The 17,367-nt window shown below is 45.1% G+C and overlaps 1 protein-coding gene across 1 annotated transcript in view; it reads right to left on the reverse strand.

The window, feature by feature from the left end:
- Positions 1-17,367, reverse strand: part of Susd1 (sushi domain containing 1) — a 105,325-nt gene that overhangs the window by 11,964 nt on the left and 75,994 nt on the right. The window contains exons 11-14 of the mRNA XM_051187877.1: positions 14,936-15,027; positions 13,210-13,396; positions 4,262-4,358; positions 1,058-1,316 (exon numbers count right to left, since the gene is read on the reverse strand). Coding sequence (XP_051043834.1) covers positions 1,058-1,316; positions 4,262-4,358; positions 13,210-13,396; positions 14,936-15,027 — 635 coding nt within the window. The remainder of the gene's footprint in view (positions 1-1,057; positions 1,317-4,261; positions 4,359-13,209; positions 13,397-14,935; positions 15,028-17,367) is intronic.

Raw genomic sequence — 17,367 nt, forward strand, 5'->3', positions numbered from 1 at the left:
AGCAAAAAAAATATCAAAATACTCAATTTAAAAATTAGTAAGGTACTATGGATGTCAGTGGTAGCACACACCTTTAATCCCAGCACTCAGGAGGCAGATGCAGGTGGATCTCTGAGTTTGAAGCTAGCCTGGTCTACAGAGCTAGTTCCAGGACAGCCAGGACTACCCAGAGAAATCCTGTGTCAAAAAAAAAAAAAAAAAAAAAGTAGAGTACTTGAATAGACACTTATTCTAAAGCCACCAGGCACATGAAAAGATGCTGAGCATCCTTAATCTTAAGGGAAATGCAAAACAAGACTATGGAGAGGAACTACCTCACACCCATCAAGGTGCCTGTTACATTAACATTCTGGGCTTTAGCTTCCCAACTCTTAAGCCCTATATTATCCTCACAAAGTAGTCCTCGGCCTCTCTTTTCCTCATAGTCTTAAAAAGTAAGCCTTGGTTTGCTGTCAGCACACCAGCGCACATCAGACTTCTGTGCCTGGCAGAGTTTAATAGATGCCTGTTATAAATAGGAAGAACCTTACAACTGAGATGGCTATGTACTTTTGCTTCAAAGGTATCACTCAAGTTGTTTTGTTAGTTTTTATGTAATTTCCTAGTTTCCAGCCCAAGAGGTTTTACACCAAGTGCAGCATTCTCCTAGCTTGTCCAGCTCATGACATTTGCTAACTATTGAGAGAAACACAGCTTGTGGAGATGAGGCTTGCTGAAGAGTGGGGTGGGGAGGATGCGGCCTATGAGAAATAGCACAGTGCTCTCTTACTTTTGTGTCTGCCACTCCTCCTGCTTCCCTGGAAAATTAGGGAAGGCAGCATCCTGGGAGAGCACAAAGGAAGCAGTGCTGTCGGATTCTGGTTCTCGTGACGCCTGAGACACACTCAAAGGAGATCAGTCCTGGGGCAGATGCAGTAAGACTCCAGAAGTGTGGGCTGTCATCTTTGCAGGTCTCACCCACCCACACTTTAGAAAGCCAGCACTCATGAGGGGAGAGTCATGAGTGCTGGTTAGCCCATGTGGCATCTACTGCCAATCATCACCTTAAAAACTATACCTTATTCCATTCGCTTGTGATCCGTAACAGAATGCAGTAATCATGTCCTGGTTTCAAAGGTGCATTGTAATATTCCCCATAGTACAGCCTGTCTCCGATAGGTATCTCCAACATGTCATCTGGAACATCACTGGGCAGTATTTCTGCAGCCACATATCCGGCAGCCAGAGAGGTGTTGCCGAAAAATGAAGTCATGCCTTCAGAACCACAGGAAAATGTGCTTTCCAAGGACAGGGGAACGACCAACACCTGATATGAACTAGGAGAGGGGGGAAGAGCAGAGAAATCGGCAAGGGCTTCGTTAAGATGGGACATTTTATTCATCATCAGGTCCTTAGCCAGATGTGCATTTTATAAAGCTACTATACACTCCTGTTTGGAGGACAGTGTGCTTGGGTTTACTGAACTCATACTATGCAATAAGCACTTTGGAAACACCAGAGACACAAGAGTGGGCAAGAAAAACTGCTGGCTCACACTGATTTAGTGTCTGGCAGTCACAGACCTCCCATTTACCTACAGGCACATGAGAAGGTAAGTCCCAGCTTCCCCATCTGGGAGAAACTGGTGCTTGCATCACCTACTGCCTTGTGTCTGTCATATGGCAGTTCTTCACGTGGGCAAGCAGAGCAGTAGGGAGGGTTTAGATGTCATGTGAAGGCCAAGCACCTACAACTGTGAATGTGCTAAGTCCGAGAAACAGCTCCAGACAGTCATGTGGGGACTTAACACAGAACTCATATGATTTACATTCCCTGCAGCTCAGAGCCTCACACCAAAGTTCATGACAAACCAATGAGCAGCCAGGAGTGAAAAGTCACCACTGAGTTAATCTAGGCTGACAGGATCCTGAGAAAGGAAGAAGTTGTATGGGTCTGGAGGAAACGTCCCCTAAATGAGGACACAGGAACACACTAGCAATTGGGTGTCCTTTTGTCCCATATTTTAGCAGTATCTATCCACCAAAGAGGAAAAACCAGCCAGTGGGGAGAATGAGACACACTGATGGAATCATGCCTCCCTTTCCATCCCCACCGGCTCCGCCTTCATCCCCCACCTCTGGCATCATAAATGTGTGAACATCTGTCTCTACCGAACTTGACAACGGCGGTTTGCGGAGCTACCTCCTACATCTTCCGGTCCTTTCACGTTTCTTTAGCCATGATCGACTCCCCATAATTGCTTGTTGAGTTGAATTTTCAATAAAGGGAAAAAATGCCTGGATCAGCATCAAATATGATTAGGGTGATTTCCAAAACTCATTAGGCCACGTAATTCTATTTCACCACCGAGTTTGTGCTTCCTGCTCCACATTCCTAATGCCCCATTTCCTGCTCCTGAAAAGGACATGAATCACCAGGTTCGGAGCGGGGGGGGGGGGGGGGGAACCCTCCCCACAGTAGCTGTTGTATTTGGAAAGTCTCCAGCCACCTGCTATGTACCCAACCATGTTAGGTGTCCTCAGGACCCCAATTTCCACAGAGTCTGGCTCACATTCAGAAAAGAATTTTGAACAAAGGAGATTAAGTAAAACCTGCAGGGTAACACGTAGTCACCAGCAGCAACAATAAATATTGACTGAGTTTCCACAGCCCGTGGGGAACACTAGTGACAGTTCTTCTGGGGACTTGAAAGTATGATGGCCATGGGCAAGAAGCCCCACGCTGTCGAGGCGCACACTCTCGACCTGTCTCATCCTGCTAGGTATGTGATCATGGAGAAGTTCAAGGTTTCCCTGCACCCAGTTGACTCTGTACACTGCCCATTACAGGGCAGGAAGTGGCCTCCTGTGTAGCCAGGTAATTATAGAAATAAATTCCCAGGTCCTATCCCAAACCTACTGGATCAAAGTCTCCGGGACTAGAGTTGGGAATGTTTACTGCTGATGAAGCATGCCAGCTGATTCCTGTTAGTAAAGATAAGAGACGTTAGCCTCAAGGGAGCCCAGGAACAGGTCTGACCATCCGCCTAAGCTCTGCATGCTCCATGCCAGGATTCACACAAAAGACCCAGAGCAGACTCTGGCCTGGGGAAGCTGCTACCTGCAGCTCTAGCCAGGCAGCCAGGCTGGGGAAAGGCATGCCCACCTTCTGGTAAACAGCCCTGGTGAAGTAAAAGAAGCAGCTGCAGTGGTTTGGATCCTGACCACTTGACCAGTTTGCAAGGACTCCTCCCCATCGCCCTCCCTGGATGACTCACAGGTCTCTACTTCCTGTTTTGAAAGCACTGGCTGATACACTGCCACAAGGGTAGGCTGTCATTTGGCTTTTCTTTTTGCCTTATGCAATTATTTGGCTTAAGTATCACATCTGCCTGGCAAATTCATTCAGGCTATGATACCATGACTTCTGTTCCTCTTGCAGCAACAGAATTACAATACTTTCCAGTAACTTACCAGGAATCAAGAAACAGAGCTGTCTGGGCAATGTCTGTCCCTAAAAAGTCGTGAACTTAACCCAGTCTGAAAGCAGGGCAGCCCTATCTCCAGAATTGCTTGCCTTTCCATACTTTTGGAATATCTCATACTTATTTTTACCTTGTTGCACTGAAAGGACCACTGCACTGAAAGGTCAGGAATGACAAAAGGCCCTGCAGGTCAGACCGTAACTCCCTGACCGGTACTGCTGCTCTCATCTGTAGGCCAATCTTAACCGTCCTCTCTGAGAAGGGGGGTAATTCAACTTCCCCAGGTCCTTCTATAACCTTTGTAAATAAAATGCAAAACTGAGCAAACTATGGTCCTCCAACAGTGGTAAATTAATTCCATCCTAATGCCATCTGGAATCCCAGCAGGTCACTAACTACACAGTGTCTTGTCTGTAACTCAAAATGTGAACAGGTAAAAAGAGTTCTCTAAATGACCTTTTCAGAAACCACTACACATACCCTAAGATCAGAAGAGAGGACGTCCTGTCTCTGGGAAATGAAACAATCCTGTGTCCCACCATGGTTAAAGTGAGAAGTGAATCCAAGGGCCTGTCTGTGACCACAGTAACACTTAATTTCTTGAGCTATGCTGCCCAAATGCTTGCCTCTGGTTCCTCATAAGTCTCATTCTTGACTCAGAAGAATGCTAGTAAGATGAAATGCCCAGCATGCTCAAGGAAACAAAGCAAGAGGTCCTGCTGCATTGGGCAGTGCAACTACCCAAGTTCAGCCATCCACAGAGACGTCTTCTCACATAGTGGGACCACTGGTACTCACCTGATAGGTCCATTTATCTCCTTGGCTTTCCTCAGCCTGAAGTGTGGTAGAGGCCCTCCTTGAACAGTGAAAAATTCTACTTCTGGAAGTGGGGGCTCTGAAAACATTAAGAAGGAGAAAAGACAAGGGACGGGAGGTCAGATGAATTAAAAAAAAAAAAGAAAGAAAGAAAAAAAAAAAAAACACAAAGTGATCCTCCAGGATGCCATGAAAATTTTAACCCAGAAAGTGAAATATCCATACACAAAAAAAGACAAATATTATATGAGTCCACTTTCGTGAAACATCTAGATTAGTCAAATTCAGAGAGCGAGTGGCCAGGAACTGATGGGTGTGACTCACTGCTTCTGTGCAGAGGTTTTGTGTGTATTGACAAAAAGTTTGGAAAAAGTAGTGGCAAGTACCCTAGAGCTAATAAAGTATGTATTTAAAGTAGCTAATAGGTTACATTTTATGATATATATATATACACACACACACACACACACACACACACACACACATATTCACAATAAAAAGAAGTGATGAGCACTCCAACACCCACAGGGGATGGTTCCTGGGGTTTTGATGTTTGCTGGACAAATTCTTATTTGGTAGGTGCTCTGGTTTAGAGATGGTTTAAAGCATCTCCCAAAACTTCGGACATTGGAAGCTTTATTCCCAGAGTGATGATGTAAGAGGGGGTGAATCTTTTAGATGCAGAGCTGATGGAAGGGAAGGCCTAATTGGTCACTGAGGGTAATGCCCCTGGGAGTGATTGGTACTGGTTTCAAGGAGCGAGTTTGTTCCCAAGAAAGCAGGTTGCCATAAAAGAAACGAGACAGGACCCACCCTGTATGTGCTTACTGCTAAGGCAGGTGGACACTTCCCTACATAATCCGTTGTGAAGCCATTTACCATGGAGCCCTCACCTGGGGCCCATCCCATGCAGCGGCCCCACCTCGAACCTTTAGCATCCTAAAGTGTGAGCTAAAGAAGCCTGTTCCTTTTTCAGCTTTGCACATTTTATTATAGCAATAAAAAGAGGACTAATGTGGTGCAAAAGGCCAGCACGTCAGACTTCTCTATCCTTTATAATCACGGTGTTTGGTGTGTCACCCTCCCTGCTCCCCAGCCCCTGACAACCAGACTCCTGGAAGTTCCTCACTGACTGAGAAAAAAATGCCCTGACTGGCTGACCCCAGTGTTCTACCTGGTCCCTGTAGCTACATCCAGATGTCAAGGCACCAGCTGCCCGTTTGCCCAAGTGCAACAGAGGAAGAACAAATTGGGCACTGGTGTTGCATACAAGATGTCCTGTTGGTGTTTCACTTTAATGGCGCTCCTCAGTAACAGTACCCAGAGGGCAGCATGTATGGACACTGTCATCCCCCCCCCCCATCTCTGCAATGGGAACTTCTGTCCTCTCCAAAGCACAGTGGCACTTGCCTTTCTATCCACGTGATTCCTGAGACGAGCTATGTCTGCCTAGTAACCCCCTCTGGTCCCACCTTTTTTATTTTTTCTTCCTTTTGGGGTGTCGCCTGGACACAGGACAAGTGTCTTCACTCCACTTCCCCCATCCACACACTTGACAAACAGAGTCAAGACAGGTAAGAAGCAAGTGAAGGGGCATATATTCAACTTCTCCATGAGTGGAGTTCCAAGTTTAAGGTAGCAGAGTTCCAGGAGGGTTTCTTTGATCACACCAGCAACAAAACCCGTAACCGGGTACTATCTTACATTTGTTTGGTTTTGTTTTCCTAAGACAGGGTTCCTCTGTGTGGCCCTGTTTGTCCTAGAATTCACTGTGTAGCCCAGGCTGGCCTCGAATTTGGAGATTCCCCTTTCTGTGCCTCCCGAGTGCTGGGATTAAAGTGCCGGCCTCTATCTCACTCTTACGTATATGTTTAAGTTGTCCTAAACTCAGAGGTGATACAAGTGTGATTAATACTCTTGGCATCTGTACTTTTGACAATTTACATATGAGGAAACTGAGTGTAAGTTCTTTGCCCAATAATACACACCCTATGGCAGAGGCAGGGTGGGAATGCATTCTCTGTTAGTCTCCTTTCTCCGTTCCCCTCCCTCCTACAGGTCTCTTAACTACCTGGCTCCACCAAATCTTCCACTCAGTGAATTGATAATATCCATTTTTAATACACTGAATGCCAACCCCAGGGAAAGAATCTGTTTTCAAAATTACACTGTAGTAACAGAGGTCTCCCCAGTGTGACTCACATTGGAGCCCAGACGGAGTGAACGAGCAGAAATAATCATCTATGCAGTGGATGCGACCAAGGGCTTATGCTTCTGTGATTTTCATCTCTAGCTGCCCATCTATAAAGTAGGAGTAGGAGCAACATTGAAGAATCAGTGCCTGTAATGCTGGGTGCCTTCAAGGGGCCACGGCTGCTTAACCAAGAAGGTCACCCTGGAGGAGGCCAGCACTTCGTCTTTAAAGGTGATTGTCCGCCAAGGGGTACAGATAGCTTAATGGAACTTGGTACAGAAAGGAAGATCTGTGTCATTGATGCTGTTGACTAATGACATCCACGAGAGCCTTCATTAACCTGCCGTGGTCAAGTTAGGGGTATTCGGATGAAAAGTTCTGAGCATTCCCCTCTTCATCCCATCAAAAATCTGAAATACAAACTCTACTGAGCTATCACACCAATTTAAATGTGTTATAAACACCTTCCTTGTGTTATGTTTAAAACCCACTTTTCTTAGAAGCAGCCCCTCCCCATCCCACACAGTTCCTGTGGGGCTGTCACTCAAGATTCTCCAAACCCTGTGTGGCCTAGGCCCTGGAGACCATGGATCACCACACTGAGGACTAACAAGAAGAGTGGTCTTTTCATCTTTGAGAGAAGACAGCACCTTGTCCTTACTCTTGGATGACAGCTTAAGTACCACATAAGCCGGGAATGCCCATCTTTCCACGTCTCTGTGAAAGACCTCGGGCAAAAAGAAGGCAGAACAGCTGAGGAACAGCCACAGGAAGGACACTGGCAGCCCATTTGTGGCTGGATCTCACTGTGCTTCAAAGTGAGAGCTCTTCCTGGACCTCCATCTGCAACCCAACACGTTCCACAGGCTTAATCTGTTTTGAGTTGGTTCCTGTCATTTACAACCCAAAGAGCCTTGACTAATTTTAGAATGCTTCCAGCCACCCTCATATTCTGCTGAAGAGCAGAAAACACAGCTGCGTGTGCATTTGAGGGAACGCTGGCACCAGGCCAGAAGGGCTCTTACGTGTTTTGTGAGAACTACTGTGAATCTAGGCATATCCTTGGCTAACCAGCTGAGTGAGCTCTGGCAGGGAAAGGGTAGGTGGGCATAGGTCAGATCCGAGGTTCAGGAAATAAGAAGTCACTGAAAGAGCTAAAGAAGATCTGAATTAGAAATACAACGTTAAGAGCACCAGAGGGGGTGAGTTGGAAAAGAACAAAAGTCAGTGGTCTAGGTAAGAAATGCTTGCAGTCTGAAGAGGGCCAGTATAAGAGACACCAGAGAGGTAGGACAACATGCAAGCCAGACAATGGAGGAACATAGGCTGCTACTATAGCTACTAAGTCAGCCATGATGTCACTCACCAGAGCTTGGAGAAAGTTTTGAAGTAGCTCATGGCTAGTCCCTAGTGCAGAACTGCCAGGCAGCGAGGGAAGGCAAAGGAAACAGCCCAGGCCCCTTCATCTGAGACTCTGCCCTCCGGCCTGAGTGCATCAGCAAGCTAGTGGAAACAGTGAAATAACTGTCCCTTATCTCACAACTCCTCTGATTCAGCCCAAAGGGAGAAACTGATCATGCTTATTGATCAACCTTTCTCATGTTCTGCTCAGTTGCTCCTCTGTTCTCCTCCAAGACAAACGATCCTAGTTCTGCTCATCTCCTGACAACCCTTTCAATCCATCCAGTCTCTTCACAGCCTCAAGAGGAGCAGAACCAAGTTCACTGGGCTTGGAGAAGGCAGGTCTAGAGCAACAACAGAAAGGTTATCCCCATTGTGTTCTGAGCCACCCAGCATGGGATACAGCTTTCAGTTTCAAAAGTGCCACTGTCATCTGGGAGCCATTCAACATGCAATTTCCAGGTAGCTTCCTGCTTTGCTTACACAAGGCCTTCCCCCATGCGCTACAATTCCTATTCAGTGTAGAAGCCTGAACCTCATGCTGATTCTTGCTACATTTTGAGGTGAAGTAACCTTGACTTCCTGCTCTGTGAACCAGTGTTGTTCCTCAGCTCCCAAGTTACTGTCTGGGGCAAATCTGCTCCTTTCTGTGGTCCTTCTTACTGATCTAAACTACACCCAACTCAAAGCAAAGCCACACAAAACAGTCCTATCTGGGGTAGGAAACAGTCCTTCACCCTGGGTGCATGACATGGGAGCAGGACCAGAGGCGGACTTCCCATGCCATTCAGAGGCTCCAGTAGTTCAATCCTCTGCTAAAGCAAACCGCCAAAGCTTAGCCGGGGTTACCGTGTGGGAAAACCTTGAAGATTCCAGAGAAAAGTAATGACAAAATTACAAACAGAAACAGTACAGGCAGGTGACCGAAGAGCACAAAATCCAGGAAGGCCACAACCCAACAAGCTGAGAATGTAATAGACACCATTTCAAAAGGCAAGTGAGAGGTGCAGATTCTGCTTCATGTCTTAAGTCAGACACAGTCTAACCAAGCCCAGATTGTTACAAAGGTAAGAAGAGAACAAAGAGAACAGAAATTACCCTACATTTCAGAGATGGGACACCTTTTTTTTTTTTTTTTTTTTTTTTTGTTATTGTTGGAGGATGAAACTCTAAGACATCAGTAGAATTTGTTATATGAAATTTTCAAGTATCTGTTTGGCTAGAGAGATGCTCAGGGGCTATAACACTTTCCCCATTGCTTGAGAGTCTGAATTTGGATCCCTGATGCCCATGTAAAAGCCAGATGCTGGCATTGGCCCTGAAGTCAAACATAGAAAATACTTCCATCCTTCCATCCTTTTTCCCTTTTCTCCTCCTGCTTTCTTGGTCCCACAAGAAACAACTGACTCCAAACAACAACAGCGTGCTGTGTGGAATGACCTCAGTACTGTATCATCACATCCAAAGTACACTTACTTTTGTTTTCTCCTCCTCCGCCCCCCCCCCCGCCCCCCCCCAGCACCCATCCCCACCACCACTTTAGCCTTCTCTGGCTTCCTGTCGTGTCTCTATGAAAAGAAAATTTTGCTTATAAGCTTTTAGACTCAACAACAAAACAGTACAAACGATGTGTGAGAGCTCTCCCTTCTGCCTCTTTGGGGTGGACATCAAAGATAAAAGCCTGTTTGTTCTCTTCTCTGCCCTAAAGAGGAGCATGAAGGAGCCTGTTCTAAAGAATTCCGTTCAATGCCGCCTTAGGCCACACAAGAGCCAGAAACTTCTGCTATCTCCACCCCACCCCCACCCCACCCCATGCCCCATGCCCCATGCCCCATCCCCCCTCCCGTAAGCACCAGCTGTCAAGCTTTCTCCTGCTTCTTCCCTCCACTTTCCTCTTCATCTCCTCTGACTGAGGTCAGCAATATATTTAAAGCTCTTGTTTTCATCCCGTTCCCATCAGTAAGATTTAGTTTAATGGGAGGCTCGCCGAAGGGAAATTCCAGCTGCTTTTCTTCTGGGAAAGCATCCGCTCTGTTTTCCAGATCCAAATCCTTAACCTAACATTTCTGGTAACATTTGAAAGTTCCTGGTTTTGCTGAAACAATGCCACACACACATCTGGAGTATCCTTATACATCAGCATATCAGGTTGTCTTTTCTCTCACTTTTATGGGATGAAAGGGTTTTTCTTTCTTTCTTTATCCCCCCCATCAACTCTTTAATAAAATCATGACAATTTGAATTTTCATGCAAAAAACAAAAAACCCAAAAGCAAAAACAAAAATCCTGCCAAGTCTAAAATCAAGTTCCTCCAACAACGATGGTCTCAATGCACTTCAACTGCTTGGCTGCCTGTTCCAGTGAACTTGAACGGCTCAACAGTGTCCCCTGGTGGCTGTGAGCATAGACACAGGACGTTTGCATGACAGCCTCAAAACAAGGTGAAAATACACAAATAAAGTCAAAATACACATCGAAAGCTGTCCTCTGACTTACACATATATCCCATAGTCAGCCCCCTCCTGCTCCACACACAGAAAATAAAAATAATAAAGGGTAACTGAAATATTTTTAAACCAGTACAACCCACCCAAGTATGACAGGGACCAGAAAATAGGAGATGGAACAGCTACTCTAGTCTATAAATATTCCATTGGACATCACTTGTCTCCCCCACAAAATACTCAGAATTTCTCTTGATATAATACCTAACTCCTCAGCATCAATTACCCCCTGACCATTATTCAACAAATATGGATTTATCGTGTAAAGTGTCATTAGCATTTGTTGAGGACAAAGGAAAAAAAGAAACTTTGCTTTCAAAAAACTCCCTTTTAGAGGGTGAGGAAGATTTAAAAAAAAAAAAAACAGTTTTTAAGCTCCAAAACCCAAGTTCTATGAATAAATTCAAGAAAGTAATAGAATGGGGTTGGAGAGATGTCTCAGGGGTTAGGAGCACTGGCTGCTCTTCTAGAGGTCCTGAGTTCAATTCCCAGCACCCACACGGCAGCTCACAATTATCTGTAACTGTAGTTCCATGGGATCTGATGCCCTCTTCTGGGATGCAGATGAACATGCAAACAAAACACCCATATACATAAGTAAAGAAATCTTTAAAAGAAAGGTAGAGAGTGAGGAGGATGTTTTTGGAAGGAAGGTCAGGTGAAGCTTCTCTAAGGGTGTTATGGCTTAAATATGTTGCCCTGATATCATGTGTCAAAAGCCAAGACCGTACATTAGCAGTATGTGAGAAGCAGGACTTTGGGGAGGCGATGGAGTCATGAGGGTCTTATCCTTATGGTGAGCTAACCTATGGATTCCTGGGTTGTCGGGAGAGTTGGTCTGAATAAAACCTAGCTGTCTTGTTATGCTTTCTCCGCAGGCCATGGCCCAGGTGAAGGTCCTTGATACCTCTAACCAGATGCTGTCCTCCAGTCCACACTTACCAACATCCAGAACAGTGGACTGAAGGAAACTATTCTTTGTGAATCCCCCAGTCTGTGCTCAGTTGTATTGACAGAGAGCAGAGTGAGACAAGGTGGTACCAATCACACTGAGTGCTCATGGGAAATCACAGAGAGATCATGCAGGAAAGAGTTTACAGCAAAGCCTGGAGCAGGGACAGTTCTGACCCATTTCAGAAAAAGCAAGAAGGTGAGAGAGGAGGCAGCTGGCACCTGGTGAGGAAGAAGGAAATGAGGGAGGGCCAGTTAAAGGAGGTGGTGGTCCAGGGTCAGAGTAGATTCCCTATGCCAAAAAAAAAAAAAAAAAAAAAAAGGATTCTAGTCTAGCTTTAGAACTCGCTGGAGACCTTTGAGTGGGCACTGTCATGTTCTTACTCTTTAGAAGACACCATAGCTGCTGAGTGATCCTTTTAAAAGTATGGTTAAAGCTAAGGTTAGAGTTTGAGATGGAGAGCGACAGCCATGAGTGACAGCAGGAAGACAGCTACAAAAGCCAGGCATGGTGGTGCATGCCTGTAACCCCAATACTTGGAAGAGTGAGGCAGGGGGATCACGAGCTTGAAGTCAGCCTGGGCTACACAGAAAGTATGATGGGAAGCTGAAGAGGACAAAGTAACTGGGGGTAGAGGTGGGAGCTCATTGCTAAATAAGACGTTGCAATGGCCTTAGTGGCATTAGGAATAATTCTGTGCTGGATGGAAGATGGCAAGATGGGATGGGATCCAGCACGCACTTGAGGGGATGGCAGCTTTAGACAGGTACAGGGACATGAGGGAAGGCGATATATATGGAGGGAAAGTAGGAATGGAAGGTGTGGAGAAATGAGTCTCCACCTCAGCATTTTTAATTTCCCATTGAGACAAAAAGCAAGAAGCTACATTCAGGCTGGAGATCAGGGCTCAAAGATTTGAAGACATCAGGGAAAGTTAGCAGAAGGTGAATTTGCTGGGGGTCTAGAGGGAGACGCCTAGTATGCTCCTGGCACTAAACTACACCTAAGGCAGTTGTGCCAGAAGGCCAGCCTATTGATACATTCACTGCGTGGGTTTGTGTGCATGTGTGCTCATGCCACAGCACTTGGGTTTGAGTCAAAGGCCAACTAGGGGGATTGATTCTATCCTTCTATCATGAGGGCTTCAGGGTCAAATCCCAGTCTCAGGCTTAAGGGCACTTAGAGGGGAATCATCACCTTATTCTTTGAGACAAGGTTTCTCACTGAACCTGGAGCTCACCCATTCAGGTAGCTACCTGACCAGCAAGCCTTGGAATCTGCCTGTCTCCAACTACAGCACTGAGTTACATGCCTGACTTTTTTAATGTGAGCACCAGGTCCCCCAGTGTTTGTGCAGCGAGCTATTTGACCACCGAGCCATTTCACTACAACGACAACCCTAGTTTAATGTGTTACTAGAAAAACAATAACAAGAAATCTTTTCAGGTACGAAATGTTTTAGACTTGTTGGTTGTTATCATCGCTGCTGTTGCTGTTTGATTTATTTGGGGGTTTAAAGGCCCAGACTGACCTCAAACTTGGTATGAACTCCTGACCCTCTTGTCTCCATCTCCCAAATGCTATGACCATAGGCATGAAGGAAGCATCCTGCCTGGCTGGAATGTTTTGAATGTATCCGACACCAAGAAGGGACTTAACTCCCAGGTTTATACTATTTAAACTTAATTGACATTTTGTTTCAGATAATGAAACAGTACAGACACAGCTGTCAGCCTCTTCTTAACCCTCTCCAATCCCACATCCTTCCTCCCTTCTCTTTCAAGCTTTATCATGACAGAATGCAACAGTATTCCTTATCTGGGCTACCTACAGCTCTGTGGTAACTCCATCAATACACATGCTGTTGTTCAAGATTTACCTGTTATCTGGGTTGTCAGGTAAATGACCACAGGAAGTGCTGAAGACAAAGCCTGCAGGCTGACATTGTAGTTGGTACCTGGATGCAGATCCAGGCATATCTCAGGGGCCTGACTGCGGCTGCTGGTATTGAAGACTATTTCCGGAACAAATGTCTTCTGATACCATCTCTGGCCCCAGATGTGGAACTGAAAGATAAAGGGCTCACAGGGTGAATTACTGTCTTGAAAGTTCTAAACGCCTCAAGACCTGTACTCTTCCAGGAGCTTCCTCCCCACCCCTTCTCTCTCCCTCCTATAGAGTTTTTGTTTGTTTGTTTGTTTGTTTGTTTGTCCTCTGCAAGAAGTAAATGCAACAATAAGCTAATAGTAACTTTTCAATGCTATACACATTTCGTACATATAATGATTACAATGCCATGAATATAATACATATACTTTATAGTAAAAGTACACCAATTGATCATTATGGTTGATAGCTGGAATCGCAGCCCTCGGGAGGCTTGACTTATCTATATTTTTATATTTTATTTATGTGTGTAAGGAGTGGGTATGTGTGCCTCTGTGCAAGTGTCCACAGAGGCCAAAAGAGGGCACTGGATCTCCTGGAGTGGAAATCACAGGCAGGCGTGAGCTGCTGGGTGTGGGTCCTGGGAACCCAACTCTGGTCTTCTGCAAGAGCAGCAAACACTGAGTATTTTATGTCATGAGGGTCTATAAAGGCCAGCCTAGGCTACATAGTGAAACTGTCTCAAAAATAAGATAAAATTCCCAGCACTCTCTGGAGGCAGAGGCAAGTGGCTCTCTGTGGGTCTACAAGAGCTAGTTCCAGGACAGCCTCCAAAACCACAGGGAAACCCTGTCTCAAAAAACCAAAAACCAAAAACAAAAAATAAGATTAAAATAAAAGAGCAAAGCTCAGAGGCCCCTACACAGGCAGCTTTCTCTTTTTTTATCCTTGCATACACAGTGTGGAAGCCTGCTGGCTAAAGCACAGAAGGAAGACCGAAGGACATTTTCCTAGACAGAAAGTTAGGAAGCTAACCAGGCATAACCTGATTAGGGGCTCCTTTTGGTGACCTCCCAGTAGCTGAAGTTGGAGACCTTTTTCTTCCCGTGACCACCTTTCTTTCAGTAGTCATCTAACTTCACATATCCTCTTTGACTGTCCGGGCAACACACCCAGACCCTGGGCTCCGTGGAGACACCAGTGTGGCTACAGACAACTGGAGTCCTACCATAGACTCTGCACCAGGAGACACACACAACTCAAGAAACTTGCACGCTTTCTTAGTACTCCTAAGGAGTCTATCTGAAGACAAGCAGCAGGAGTGGCTTTTCGGTGTTTCTTATTCAGTCGCCATGATACATCTTCTGCCAATGGTGGCTACAAGTGTATTTTTTAGTCTTATAGGTTTAATTTATTTAAGATTTATTTATTTTATATGCATGAGTGTTTTTACCTGTGTGTGTGTGTGTGTGTGTGTGTGTGTGTGTGTGTGTGTGTGTGTGTTCATGGGATGCCTTGGGCCCACAGAGGTCAGAAAAGGTAGTGAATTTTCTGGAAACAGAGTTATAGATGATTGGGAGCCGGTCATGAGGATGCTGGGAATTGAACTGAAAGAGCAGCTGAGTCCTCTTTTAACTGCTGAGCTGTCTCTCCAGCTCCTAGACAGGTTTTTAACCTACTACACACATCTGCAAGTAAGGTAAATTTTAGGAACTCACTAAATACATCTCTTCTACATTGGCCATCTTCAGACTCCTCCATCTGAGGCAGGTTTCATTGTATATTGAAATATTCGTGATGGTCTGTTTTGCTGCAGAGGGGAAAGAAAGAACTGAATTTACACTATAGGAAAGGGAAAAAAAACCCACAAAACCACAACTTTTCACTGAAATATTTTCCTAGGAAAAGCATTTACATAGGATGAGTTCAGCAATATTTTAATTCAGAAGTCGGTGACAGCAGTTTTCAAGAAACAGCACGTCCATGTTTAAGCAAATGAGACCTGGTGAGGATTTAAGAACCAAACATACCCAGTCAGAAGATCCCTCTTAAAATATTTTGGCTAGCCACTGCCAACCCACTTGGCTTACTAGGTTTAAGTTAGTAAGCCATTATTGCCATGGATGGCCTTTGGAAATCATTTGAACAAAGTAGGCATCAGTCTGAAACCCTGAACTAAAGGGGATGATATCTCAGTAGAATTGCTCTCTGAGGAACTGAAGACTGCCTACTCAAGCAGCCCGGCCTTTTGTGATAAAGTGGGATTTCCCTGCCTTGGATGTCCACATCACGTTCTTGAAATCTGCTCACTTCCATGCTCGTGGATCTAAATGTTAATGCAGAACCTCATGTGATTTGTTCCAGACGCGCAGCTCCCAGACAGGCTTACTTAGTGCAAACCCTGATATCAGAGATGACTATAACAATGCCTGACCCTAGACTGGAAATAAATAGCTGAAATGCTAGGCAGTTTCATAGGAACACTGCAGGCACCTGAAAGGAAAGTTCCATGGGTAGCAGGGCTTCACTGAGCAAGACAGGCAGGGAAGGAAGTACCCAAGCCCACTGCTGGGTAACTGATGGTGGTAGAGAGTAAGAGGAGTGTGACCTAAGTCTCTGGACACTTCAAACTGCAAGTAATACTTAGTGCCATTGCTAATGTTATTGCTTGTTTTGTTTTGTTTTTGTGGTGCTAGGGTTCACCCTAGAACCTCACACAGGCTAGCAAGCATCCTACTACTGAGCTACATGCCCAGTCAAAATGCCAGCATGAACAATACTACCCCACTAGTTCTTGATCATGAAAAGTAGAAAGTTTTCCAGTTCACTCAGTACAACCAGATGACTCACAACACCCAAGCTGTACAAGGGATGGCAAACTAAACAGTCTATGCCAAACTCACTTGCTAATGTACACACAGGAGCACAAAACAGTAAATAGGAGCTGGAGGAGATGGCTCAGAAGTTAAGAGCGCTTGTTGCTCCTGCAGAGGACCTGGGTTCAGTTCCCAGCATCCACAGGGTGGTTCACAATCATCCATAACTCCTGTCCCAGGGAATGCAATACCCTCTTCTGACCTCCATGCACACCAGGCACACACATGGTACACATACATACATGCAGGTACAAAACACTAATACACATAAAATTTTAATTTAACTTTTTTGAGATAGGGTCTCACTATGTAGACCAGGCTAGGCTGAAACTCATATCTGCCTCTGCCTTTTAAATGCTGGGATTGAAGGTGCATGCCACCACACCCAGTTTCTTTATTTTTTATTTTATTTTATTTTATTTTTTTACTTTTGAGTAAAATTGTATGCACATATCAGCACACAGAAGTGGGTAGTAGTTCACAAAACAAAACATCATAACCAAGAAAAATTGATTCCCAGAAGCCACACTCATTATTGGAAAAGCTATTAGTAGAATAAAAGAGATTACGTGGTTACTTTTATATTCCTAATGGCTACTACATCTAAATATATTCCGTACTTAAAATCCTGGTTTACAAGGACTCTACTTCTCAGAAACCCTTTAGCTTAATCATGTTTATTAGACTTTACCATGCTCGGTGGTAAAATAATTAAGCAATTCCTTGTAAAAATTACCAACAATACAAGGATGTGTGGTCTCAAGGCTATTATTTGGCATTAGTCAGGACACTCTAGACAAGAAACAAGAAAACAATGAGGTACAAATGCCAAAAGGAAAGCGCGCAACTGCCAGTAAGTCTGGGAGAATGAAGAACACACCAAACTGCCTGCAGACAACAGAGAAACAAGACAAAATCACTGGATCTTGGCAAAGGTGCCTTCAAACAGATGAAGCACAAAAGCAAGCCGTTTTCTTTCTGTGAACAAGGAAAAGCCCGATTGCCACAGATGTGAGATTCCAGCCCCTGGATGGATGGTTGTGTGACCTACAAGGCAGCTGGCCTGGTGGGGGTGATTGAGATAGGGATTCAGTGGAATAACAAGGATCTTTATAAAACCGGATCAGGGTTAAAGAAAGGTGTAAAAACGGGGTGGGGGCGCTCAGTCAGTGAAGTGTTCACTGTGAAGACATGAGAGCCTCAGTTTGGACCCCCAGCATCCATATGAAAAGCCAGATGAGTGTATCAGTAACCCCAGCACTGGGAAGGCATGG

This window comes from Phodopus roborovskii, unplaced genomic scaffold (genome assembly GCF_943737965.1).
Source record: "Phodopus roborovskii unplaced genomic scaffold, PHOROB, whole genome shotgun sequence".
Classification (NCBI taxonomy): domain Eukaryota; kingdom Metazoa; phylum Chordata; class Mammalia; order Rodentia; family Cricetidae; genus Phodopus; species Phodopus roborovskii.